This window comes from Podarcis cretensis (assembly GCF_951804945.1).
Source record: "Podarcis cretensis genome assembly, chromosome: 8".
NCBI lineage: Eukaryota > Metazoa > Chordata > Lepidosauria > Squamata > Lacertidae > Podarcis > Podarcis cretensis.
Genome location: NC_137177.1, coordinates 19589155 through 19601876, shown reverse-complemented (window position 1 = coordinate 19601876; position 12722 = coordinate 19589155). Strand labels below are relative to the sequence as shown.

The 12722-nt window shown below is 46.5% G+C and overlaps 1 protein-coding gene across 9 annotated transcripts in view; it reads right to left on the bottom strand.

Annotated features, from left to right (window-relative positions):
• Window positions 1-5158: 5158 nt before the first annotated feature.
• MAG (myelin associated glycoprotein) overlaps window positions 5159-12722 on the bottom strand; it is a 70875-nt gene continuing 63311 nt past the window's right edge. For 8 of the 9 annotated variants that reach the window (XM_079986032.1, XM_079986035.1, XM_079986038.1 and 5 more), the window contains 2 exons: window positions 9942-10041; window positions 5159-5954 (listed from right to left, as the gene is read on the bottom strand). In XM_079986032.1, coding sequence (XP_079842158.1) covers window positions 5814-5954; window positions 9942-10041 — 241 coding nt within the window. In that variant the 3' untranslated portion in view covers window positions 5159-5813. Of the gene's footprint in view, window positions 5955-8808; window positions 8845-9941; window positions 10042-12722 lie in introns of all 9 variants that reach the window. The other variant, XM_079986033.1, reaches the window with a different exon arrangement.

Below are 12722 nucleotides of genomic sequence, written 5' to 3'. Positions count from 1 at the left end.
TGGTTATCTCTGGAGGCTCAGGTAGCCTTGGTGGTCAGGAGTGCCAGTTTCCAGTTATGGTTAGTTCAGCAGCTGTGGCTGTTTGTGGTCCAATATAGTGTGGACTTTGTCACCCATAAAATTATATATAGGTTATTGCAATGTGCATTACATGGGGCTGCTTAGATGGAGAAAAGACAGGTGTGAAGAAAAACTAGCCTTCTGTACAAATTTATAATATATACCATACCTCTTGCCTCTCGCCCTGCCCATCAATGGCATGCGGCCCCTGGAAGGTCATTTAGATGGGAATGCAGTCCTTGGGCTGAAAAAGCTTCCTCATCTTTCTTCTTTCCCCATCCCAACCTTTTTCCCACAAGTTAAAATCCAGACAAAACTCTTGAGTTTTTTGGGGGAATCTCTCTCTCCCCGCTGCCCCAATAAAAGTGCTACTTTTTGCCAATTCAGCGAAAACCCACCCAGACACCATTTTCCTTTGTCTTTTTCTCTTTGCTGTCTGATGCTAGAGAGAGAGGGAGCCATGTTGCAGTGCTCCGTGTGTGTTTATATGTAAATAAAGTAGATTAGCCAAAATGCTGAGTCGCTGAGGTCTGTCATGCACATGCTGCACAAACTCTATGGATCCCTAAGGGTGCCAGTGTCGGTTGGCATCGGTCGCTATCATGTTTGGGCTGAAGAAAGCTTATGAAGCTCCCAAACGATCAACCAGGAGGGAGAAAACATGACAGTCAGGCATGTGTCTCTGCCTGGGGCCTACTCAAGTGTAGGTTGAACTCCTGACAGGACCATCTTGTCCAATCCCCTGCAAACACAAGTATCACAGCTGCAGACTCCCTGACAGGTGGCCATCCAACCTCTTGCTTAACAACCTCCCAGGATTTTGTTGTCTCTGTCTTCAGAAGATTCCTTTCATCTGGTTTACCTGGAAGTGGCCAGGATTGAACCTGGGAGTTTCTGCAGGGGCAGAAGCATGTGCTCTGTCAACGAGCTGTGGTGGGTCTCGCTTCAGGTTGACCTGCATCAAACCAGTGTGGGTGGCAGTTCAAAGCTGCATTCATTATCCTGAGGCTAGAATTAGTGTTAACCTAACATGGGTGATGCTGTGGGTTCAACCACAGAGCCTAGGACTTGCCGATCAGAAGGTCGGCGGTTCGAATCCCCGCAACGGGATGAGCTCCCGTTACTCGGTCCCTGCTCCTGCCAACCTAGCAGTTCGAAAGCACAAAGTGCAAGTAGATAAGTAGGTAGCTCTCTGGTGGGAAGGTAAACGGTGTTTCCGTGAGCTGCTCTGGTTTGCCAGAAGTGGCTTAGTCATGCTGGCCACATGACCTGGAAGCTGTACGCCGGCTCCCTTGGCCAATAAAGCAAGATGAGCGCCGCAACCCCAGAGTCGGCCACGACTGGACCTAATGGTCAGGGGTCCCTTTACCTTTAACTGTGCAAAGGCAAAGTGTACATTCATTGCCCTGCTTTTGCCTCTAGCTCTGGCCACCACTAGCATGTGGCTCCCAAGGGATTGACCCAGAGAGAATATGGGGGGAAAGGTTCCCCAACACATCACTGCGTTGTCATTTTTGGCAGAAACATACTGCTCTGTGTGTCTTTGCCATAAATATGGTGGCTCTGACTTTAATTTCAGTGATCAGCAGAGGAAACGTCTGCAAGAGCAGTGTTTCTTTTCTTTTTCTTTTCCCCCAAAAAACAAGATCTTGTGCTGAGGAAGAAGGCAGTGCCTCTTTCAAATGGACACTAGGGCTCTGTGCCATGTTTCACCTGATTTCACTCCTAATGCCCCCTTGCTGCTGAGAAACGATTTTGATTTCCGGAGATGCCACTTAAAGGAGCCAAGACACAAGATGGCTTTGTAAAATACTGTTTTATTTCTTTCAGGGTACAAAGTCAGATGGGTTAAAAGTCATTAAACACTTGCTGTATTGTGGGACCAAAGTTGTACAAAAGCCCAGCATTTTTTTCTTAAGATTAATATTGCCAACCTGATAGGTGGGGTTGACCTTTCCTCGTTTGCTTGGCTGGACTGCCCGTAGAGATCGTGATAGAGATTTACATCTGCCCGACACTCATTCGAAACACAAGAGTACTTCTCACTCAGTCTCACATGCACACACACACACAAACACACACATATGGAGGAATGTACTTAATGAAGTTAGAGAGCAAACAGTGGCCTTTAAAATTAAACCTAACTATCTAACCCCTATTTACAACCACGCTAAAATTGCTCGTATGGGAAACTGACAAAGTGGACTAGTATATAATTAAAGGGTGACTTGAGTTGGTTCCTCAGCAAAGGGACACACACACACACACCCCGTTCCCCTCAAAGTGTGCCTGCCTGCTGCTTATGATCACATAAGGGCGTGGCTTTGCAAGCAGAAGGTTCCAGGTTCAAATCCTGGCATCTCCAGGCAAGGCTCAGAATATCCCTCATTTGAAATCCTGGACAGCTTTGTTAGAGGGCCACATGGTCACTGTGTCACTCAGTATAAGGAATATTTTCACGTTGTAGACTGCAGTCCTACAAACAGACTTACTAGACCCTAGTAACAAGGGAGTAACTCCTGTTTAGGTCAGCGGAAATTACTTCTGACACAATGTGTATATGCTCATCTTTAGAACATGTTATTAAATTCCAGTTTCATATCCTCCCCACCCTCCCCTTCCTAATAAAAAGTATCCCCCCCCAAAGTATCTTTGCAATAAATAGAACATACCATAATCGTTCCTGGAAGGTTAGAGATTAATGCTGTTAGGGGGAGTGGGATGTGGTAAGAAGCATTAGCTGGGTTACAAAGCTAGGAGGAAAACAAGTTTCTTTCATCTGAGTGTATCTCTGGTTTACACCGACTTTGCTTTAAATACCATCACTAATAAACAACCTGTATCGGATGGTGCTTATTATACCAGAAATCAGGAACCACAGCTCCCCCCCCCACTAATTTGCCTGTGGTGGAAAGTCATTTCATTGGAACAGGCGGTGAGGGAGTCCACCTTAGCTGTGTTTCATGAATTCCCAGCTTTTTTGTGATTTGATAGTAATCTGATCAGCAAAATACAATACGTTTTTGTACAGTACAAACATGCTGGAAAGAGGAGACTGGGGGCAGAGCCTTGATCTTAAAGCTAAACATTTCTGCATAGCATGGGACCTGGAGCGATAAGAGGTGCAGCGGAATCTTTTCTTGGAATACAGGAGATGGAAATCACTTGAAAAACTTCAGGAGCGGGGCCACTGAAGAGCGTGGCGGCCCTTCTTGCTGTAGCTGCTGTATGCGCAAGAAGAGCCCCCCATTCATAGAGCTACAGATATGCATGTGATGTTAGCAACTGGTTATCTATCGGACAATTCAAAACCAAGGCCCTTGGTTCTTGACGACACTTAGGATTCAGATTAGGCCATTCATCAAGGTAGCAGGTTCAGTGGAAACAACATTTCAGGTGATTTCAATGGGTTAAGACAGGGTGTGGAAGCAGCCTCTCCTCTCCAGATGTTGGCAGACCCCAGCTCCCATCAGCCACAGCAAACGTGGCCAAGGGTAAGGGATAATGGGTTCTGTAGTTTGGAAATTTCCTCTGGGCCACATATGCCCCATCCCTGGGCTAAGACATGCCTAACTCTGCAAGGGATATGGGCTGCAGAAGCAGATTTGGCCCCAGTTGCTAAACTCAAGCCTTCAAAAATAACTTATCAGCACCTCACCCATTACAGAACTAGCTCACAAATCGTGAGTTGCATTTTAAAAAGAAATAATATTTGCTGAATTATTTTTATTCATCTCCTGGCCTATGAGAGGCTCTATTTCTCCCAAAGCCACATTCAAGAAACAGTTTCATCAGGATAAACCAAAATATTACAAACTTATGAGCAAGCTTTCAAGGCCTCCCAAATTCTTCATAATCTGATGAAGAGCTCTGAACAACTCTAAAGCTTGCTCATGTTGAGCCTGCAGCATTTTGGTTATTCTTAATAACTGTATTATTACCATACTGGGGTTTTTTTTGGGGGGGGGGGTTCTTTCTTTTAACTGACTAACACAGCTAACTACAATGTCTGCTTCTCCTGTTAACCAAAATAAAATTTGTTAAATAACAGGGTTTTCAACATGAAGTCAGATAAACATCAGGAGGTCGCGATATACAGCTAGCATTGTTGATTGGGTTGAAGAGTCCAAGATGCTTCTCTCATGTCTTCCAATGCAATCAAAGGCAGCAGGCTTGTTGTTGGTGCTAACATGCTCAAGATCGGGACACCGTTTTATAGAGAGAAGAGTTTTTGCCCAGCACATGTGCCTTCTGAACAGGCTGCAGTTCAGCGACTGAGCTTCAGTGCCACAAAGACAAATGGCAGCAGAACTGGGCAGATGTTGTTGCACTGTATTCAGCCATACATGCGTATCAGTGAAACGTAATGTGTTTTCACAAGAGACGCTAGCGTTGCTTGGAATGCACCTTAGTGCAGCACAGAAAAGCAGAACTGACATTCTCGTCAATTGACCTTCTGCTTTACAGATGAGAGATATGCGAAAAGGACATTAAGCATCACTGGAGAAAACACTTTGCACGTGCATTAGCCAAGTAAGTCAATGGTAGTCGCACCCCCCCCCCCGCCTCTCTTTCTGATCCTGGGTTTTAAAAACCAAGGCTGCAAGGGTGGGAAGGAACTGCTGACCAGCACATGCTTACATAAGGGCCCCTCCATAAGTCATTTTGGTTGTGTACTCGTGAGGATTTGTGCTCAGGATGGTACACACAACCTTGCTTTCAATGCTGTTTGCACCTGCAAAAGTTCGGGGCAGACACACACTGCTATGTTTCCAAGCGGTGCACGCCCTGTAACTTCCAGTTGAAATGCTGCAACTTTTTATACGGCAACCGTCCTGAGCTTTGTTCATGACGTCGTTCTGCTTTTGTTGGGCTGTAGTGCAAGAGTGTCCTGCTCCAGGTGTCAATAACGCCGTGGAATTTGGGAAACATCTCAGAACAATAAAGCGGAATGGCATGTGGACGGCCACTAATGCACTATTATTGCATCAAGGATATGTTGCAGAATCACACCCACAAAAAACAAACAAAAAAACCCAAGGGAAAACATCAGTCAGGAGGGGTCCTAAGTGAGACGCAGCCTCTAAGCACTTCCGTGTTCTTTTAACTAAGAGCTCAGTGCTTTCTAAAAGCGGGATCTGGAATGTGAAATGGACATTTTGAAGCTATGGGTCAGACCCACAGCAGGTGTTCATCAGCACTGGTTGTGCCAGACCAAGACCCAAGTGCTCCCCTGGAGGGGATCTGGTCCACTTGCTGTGGATACAGAAAGGTGACCCCCCCCCCCATTCTTGGATCTGTGCATACATAAGATCGCTCAGCTATTTCAGATTTGTTAATCTCAGAAGTGACCCAGAATTAATTCCCAGTTCTGGATTAGAACCACCAGCCCGCCGCAAACCATCCATGCAAAAGTGGAACAAAGTCATCCCCGCACCCCACAATTTCGTAACCACCCTGATTGGGTGGCAAAAAAAGAAGAAAGAATTAAAAACAAACCAACTAGTGGACAGACTAATCTGCATTAGATTGATCTTCAGTATGCACTCTGGAAAGGGGAAGGAAAGGGGCCCAGGGAGATACAGATGAGCATTTAAAGGGCGAGCATCAAGACATCAAAACCAATTGGTAGGGTCTTTTCAGGACTAGGAAGCCAAAGCCGAGAGGCGTGGCCAGGCGTTTCATTAGACTACAATAGTTCCAATGGGTGGCGGTCCATGGGAGCTGCCTGCCGCGGTGGCTGGGGAAAGGGCTCACTTGACTCGGATCTCGGCGTACTCAGCCAGCTCCTCCGTCAGGGTGTAGCTGTCCTTCGTGGATAGTTTGGTGAAGTCTATGTTGGCGTAGTCAATGCCCAGGTCCTTGTTCAAGAGCCGTTTGTCGCAGCGCCCATACTGCAGGAGCGGGAGAGAGAAGACCAGGTTGAAGGCTCCCCCCAGATCACACCTCGGATTTGCGGAACTCACTGCTGCGGGGGCTTAAATCCTGAAGACTCGCTATTTGGAAGACAACACAAACACATTCGTTCTCTTACGGCAAGGATGGGGAAACTTGTGGCCATGGGTAGGCAAACTAAGTCCTGGGAACCAGCGTGTTTTTACCTGAGTAGAATGTGTGCTTTTATTTAAAATGCATCTCTGGGTTATTTGTGGGGCATATTTTTTAAAAATATATATATAGTCCGGCCCCCCACAAGTTCTGAGGGACAGTGGACCGGCCCCCTACTGAAAGAGTTTGCTGACCCCTGCCTGTGGCTCTCCAGATATTGCAGGACTCTGACTCCCATAATCCCCAGGCAGTGTGGCCCAATGGTCAGGAGATGATGCGAAGTGTAATGCAGCAACATCCCGAGGGTCCACTGGTCCCCCAGGTAAATAGACCAATGGCTTGGTTCAGTATATGTTGTTGGTTTCAACCAACCCATTTACCCAAGCAGTATTTTAAGCTACAAGGGTCGACGGACGTGCTGCAGATCAAGCCTATCTGGAACCCCTACCCTGTGACATGGAAACCAAAGCGCTGCAGTTACTTGGTGGTGCCCAAATGCACTCTGCACCTGTTCAGAGGCACTTTGTTCCTGTTTCTTATGAACTTCTTATGTTTCAGGATCGGGCCCTTCCGTTGAAAGCAGATATCCCATATTGTCTTCACCACAAGTTTACATGTCACAGAAGCAAGCAAGGGCAGGGAAAGGCCTAACAGCGCCTGGGAAGGACAGACACACAGACCCTGGGGGAAGCCATTGCAGAGGCACACTCAAGGAAACACACAGCTTTGACATAAACGATCCGGTGCGTTTCCACAAGCAACATTAAAAGCGGCTCGAGGACTTCCCATGATGCATGCACACACATGGAAGCTGTTCACGCAGGACAGGCCAAGGCAGAGGGCCGTTTTCAAATCAGAAAGACACTTTTTGAGCGAAACGAGACATGGAATCACTGACTTTTTTAAAGAGGCTGGCATGGGACGTGCCAATCCAGATCAGGACTGCAACAGGGCCAAGGGTTAAAGTCTCAGTTTGCATTTCTTAGTACAGAAAGTATTGATCTGATGTGTAGATATCTTTCCTATTCTAATTAATTCAAGAGGGTTCTGGAAGCTTCTCTGTGTGAAAGAAACAAGCAGAAGGTTCATGATACAGTCATACCTCATGTTATGTCCGCTTCAGGTTGCGTGTTTTTGTTTTGCGCCCTGCGGCAACCCAGAAGTACCGGAATGGGTTACTTCTGGGTTTCACCGCTCATGCATGTGCAGAAGCACTAAATCACGGTTTGCGCATGTGCAGAAGCACCAAATTGCGCCGCGCCTGCACAGACACAGCACTTCAAGTTGCAGGCTTTTCACATTACGGATGGGCCTCCAGAACGGATCAAGTCCATAACACGAGGTACCACTGTATTTGGGTTTTTCCTTCAGAAACGCTGAGTACAGCTGGCTTAAACTGGTTCTGTTACCTCTTTCTGTCAAGGTCATGCTGAGTATAAAATTAAGGTCAGAGGGAGCCTGGGTTTCACTTTCTCTTTCTATCTCTTTTCCTTCCAGTGTGGTGTTCTGTACATAGTATGCTTAGTGTTAAGGTAGATTTATTATAAGTTATTGTAGGTTTAAGTTAAGTCTGCTGCAACTGGATTTCTTATGGACTGTGCCAATCTTGAATGTTGTGACCATTATGCTCATTTGCCTTCAGCAGCAGTAAAGCTCTGCAGGATGAAATACAGTAGCCTCTGGTCTATTTTTTGGGAATCCTGCAACGTGTTTAAGTTTTACTTTGCTAACTATACGTTGGAGTAATGCTCTGGATCAATACTGAGTAGAATTTCAATGACATAAAGACCCCCTTCCAGCAAAGATCTGACCTAGATTAAGCCACAACATGCACATACCCTCCCACATTTCTCTGATGAAAATAGGGATGTCCTATTCAATCATCATCATCATCATCATCATCCACCCATCTGACTGGGTTGCCCCAGCCACTCTGGGCAGCTTCCAACATATATAAAAACATAATAAAACATTAAACATTAAAAAACCTTCCCTATTTAGGGCTGCCTTCAAATGTCTTCTAAAGGTTGTATAGTTACTTATCTCCTTGGCTCAGAGGTCACATGACTCCATACCCCCCAACATTTATCCAATGAAAATAGGGACCTCGTAAGGAAAAGTGGGACATTCCAGGATGAAGCAGAAACTGAGACACCTTCTGCACATCCAGGACTGTCCCTGGAAAATAGGGACACTTGGAGGGTCTGTGTTTCCTTTTTAAAAGCCATCCACACAAATTGGCCTTCCCCTTAGTCAATGGAGGTATATTAGGAGGCTGGTTCAATTGGGCAAATGGGGGCACTGCCTCACCAACCTCACCCTGCCTTCAGGCAGTCCTCTCTGGCGCCACCTACGGTTGGCCTCCCTGCCTCCTACCACAAGGCACCAGTCACTAGCGGTAGATACTGACGCCATATGATGCACATAGGAAATGCAAGACATAAAAGCGATGTAAGCATCATGCACCTGAAAGCACCCTCTGTTAGAACAGACACCAGAATTGACTGACATCAACCCTGCCTTGTCTGATCTCATCAGAAACTGCAGCTGCCTGGGGGCGGCAGAATTGACCAGAACCACTTCCATCCACCCCCACCCCCCGTTCAGTCCAAACCAGGAGAATTCTGTTTTCTAAGGCCCGGGTGCCATATACACAAAAAGGACGGTGTTATGCACATGGATGGAGAGGTCCATACTTACCTGCCCGGGTCAGTGGCTCTCCAGGGAGCAGATCTCCTTATTAGAAAAGGAACAGCAGTCACTAGTGACCTGACTGAGGAAGGCTAACCCTAGAATCAACCCTGCCATGAGGCAAAGTGAAATAGCTGGGTTTGGGGCCCCATCTTGGGAGACAGGCAGATCTGAGCCGTGGGGCACAGTTTGGGGACGTTCACACCCTTCATTTGAAGCGCTGTGATACCACCTTAAACATCCATGGCTTCCCCCTCCCAAAGGATTCTGGGAACTGTAGTTTGTTAAGGGTGCTGAGAGTCATCAGGAGACCCTCTATTCCCCCTCCTAGAACTACAGCTCCCAGAGCGGCCTAACAAGCAATCTTTCTTCCCAGGGATAGTCAGTAGAGCATGAGGTTCAAAATCTTGGGGCCACAAGGGCAAAAGAATTGTGCCTTGCAAGGGGTTGGACTGGATGACCCTTGTGGTCCCTTCCAACCCTACAATTCTGTGTCTGGCCAGGCTCCCTCCTGTCTGCTTTGATTTAAAATTGATTGCCTCCATTTTTACAAGCTGAGTTGCTTCGTGTTGACTCCCAGTCCCTCCCCACGTTCCTCCTTCCCCCCATTTTATTGAAAAATGGCAAGATTCTGCTGTAGGAAATAACCTGCACTCGCTCTCACATGAACAACTCAAAATGTGTTACAAGTTAAAAAGAGGATGTTTGCTCATTTTTGCTTCTGCATGCAGCTTTGGTTCCCCACCGCTAATCTTTTCTGGCAATCCGAACGAGGCTCTTTCCTAAACTATTCTTTTTCTCTCTCTCCTCCAAATACCCATTGCCAGATCACAAGGGAGGGAGAAAGAAACATTCACATTTTGCTTCCTTCGCTTAATGGCTCTCTGTGTGGTTGGTTCTCGCAGTGGCTAACCAGATGTTCAAGGGATGGTGTCTCATTGGGCAAAATATTCCTGCACTGCAGGGGGTTGGTCTAGATGACCCTCGTGGTCCCTTCCAGCTCTACAATTCTATGAAAAAGGGAAGCCCACAAGCCGGGCGAGATCACAGCAGCACTTTCCCCACCTGAGATGCCCAGCAGAGGCATACTGCTTCCAAAAGGGGACATGAGACACCCCCATCGCCCTCCCTCTTATCAGTACCTCTGATTTCTCCAGATGGCCAGGAGTCCTGTAGTCTCCGCTGTAGGCGACAGGAGGGTTTTCTGTTTGCATGAAACTCGAACTTTCATTCATACTTTTCCTGGGAATAAGAATAAAATAAGGAAGGGACAAAGACTTATAATGTCAAACTCTGTCCATGTTTCCAACCAACACCTCCATTTTGGGGCAACTCAGTCAGATGGGCAGCATATAAATAATAAATTGTTATTATTATTATTATTTTGGCACCAGGCTATATAATGTAAATCAGTCAGAATCCCAAGTGGCTTCTTTCATTAGCATGATGAGTTTCAGATTTGCAATCACAGCTGATGAGTGATTAGTAAACAATTCATTAATTAACCAATGGATTATCTGACAGCTTTGATAAGTGCACTTCCATATTCAAGGCCTGATAGCTATTTTGGCAATCATCTCCAGCCAGGATAAACGATCCAATCTTTCTACTATTTGCAAATCCTCAATTATCTTCTGTTTCTTTAATAATCTTGTCCTCAGTGGGTGATGGGCAGGAAATTCAAGTTTCGGGTTTTGTTTTGTTTTGAAAATTGTATTATTCGCTGATTGCAGTGGGACTGAAATAATTTTGAATCCAATTACTTGCATTTAATTGGATTGTGGACTGGGTTCTAAAATTCCGCTAGGAGTATAATAAGAGTGCTAATTTGTTTCTTAGATTATATTGTTTGTTAGGAAGCCACAGAGACTTTCAGTATCTTCTTGGCTGCACCGCAAATGAAACTGGGGACATCCAGTTTAGGAACACAGGAAGCTCCCATATACTGATTCAGACCATTGGCTTATCTAGCCCAGAATCAGTTGTCTCAACTGGGAGCAGATTTCCAGAGTTTCAGAGTCTGGAGTCTCTCCCAGTCCTAGTTGGTGATGAAGGGATATGGGTGGCACTGTGGTCTAAACCACTGAGCCTCTTGGGCTTGCCGATTGGAAGGTCAATCCCCGTGACGGGGTGAGCTCCCATTGCTCTGTCCCAGCTCCTGACAACCTAGCAGTTCAAAAGCACGCCAGCGCAAGTAGATAAATAGGTACCACTGTGGCAAGAAGGTAAACAGCATTTCCATGCGCTCTGGTTTCCGTCATAGAAACCGTGCGCTCTGATTTTCTGTTGCGTCAGAAGTGGTTTAGTCATGCTGGCCACATGACCTGGAAAGCTGTCTGCAGACAATTGCCAGCTCCCTCGGCCTGAAAGCGAGATGAGCGCCGCAACCCCATAGATGCCTTTGACTGGACTTAACTGTCCAGGGGTCCTTGACCTTTACCTTTTACCTGCAGGGAGTAGAACATGAGCCTTTCTGCATGCAAAGGATGTGCTCTATCACTGTGCCATGGTTTAGGGAAAGTTTACATAGGTATATCCCTCACTTTGGGGCTCAGTTCAGATAACACACCAGGCTATGGTTAAGGAAGCTTAATGACGGTTTAGCATGATGTCTGACTTGGCAAGCCCTAGTTGTGTTAGCATACCGGAGTTTGCACGCAACAGCAGACGTTAATGAAATGACTTAGTATACCATAAGGAAGTTTATTTTTTATTAAGTAAAGTATATATTTGATAGGTAAGAGTTCTCTAGTCCTAGATAACTGTTAAGTTGTGGGTGAACATATCAGACGACACAGCTATTCTTCAAACAGCTCTTGTTTATTCACAGGCCAGGACAGAACTGAACTGAAGGGTTCAGTCAGCCTGCTTATATAGAGCTCCAGTACAATGTAACTGTAACAATTTTCTAAAACTATCCTATCACTGAACATCATTTTTGATCCCTTATTTGCATAACTATCTACAGTATCCCCCTGCTGGCCCAGGGTGAGAACTTCAGTACATAACAATAACTAACTAGGTGGAGAAACAGAGAAATCATTCTTGCCACCTTGTTCCCGGAAGATACATCCAAGGGGACCTTGACCAATGAAGGTCCAGAGAAAAATTGTGAGAGAATTGGAAAGAGGGAGTGCTTGTTAGGCCACTCTGGGAACTGTAGTTCTAGGAGGCGATGAGAGGGTCTCCTGACAACTCTCAGAACCCTGAGAGGACGCAATTTAGCACACATCCCTTTGACTTCTGTGAGCAGGTAGCAGAGAGATCAAAGAGACGGAGACAGTTTAGGAACCTGGAAGTTTCACACTCTATCTGCCTTTACCCCAGGTAGACCCTTCTGAGCAAGCTGAGTTGCGCCTCAACTTCCAACAGGCATGGGGGTGGCCTCTGCGAGAACAGGGTGCTGGACTAGCTGGGCCATTGGCCTGATCCAGCAGGGCTGTGCTTACGTCCTTATGTGTTTTAATGGAAGTTGAGTGGCAAACATTGCCCCTCGCCCCACTCTCCAGAGGTGAATGTGTGAAACAGTGACCTGCCGCTCAATACACAAACTTCCTTCAGTGGACAGTCATGCAGGAGCAAACCACAAGTCATGCGAAACCTCTGCCTGCAGTGTTTGAGATGTGACGGCAGTTTCACACATCCCAGGACATCTGCAGAGACTGTAGTCGTGGGCTTAGAGATCATGAGAAGCCACTGTTTGCACAAACCGTGAATAGAGAGAACCTGCCCTGTCTCGTCAGAGCTGAAGGCTCAGCGGAAGCTGCCTGCAGCAGCGAAACTTACTGATTCACAGCAGGCTGGGCCAGGCCTGTCAGCACCCTGGATATAGTCAGACTATCCTCCACCAGGGCCAGGGCCTTCTCAGTGATGGCTCCGACCTGGTGGAATGCTCTGTCCCATGAGACTAGGGCCCTTCAGGA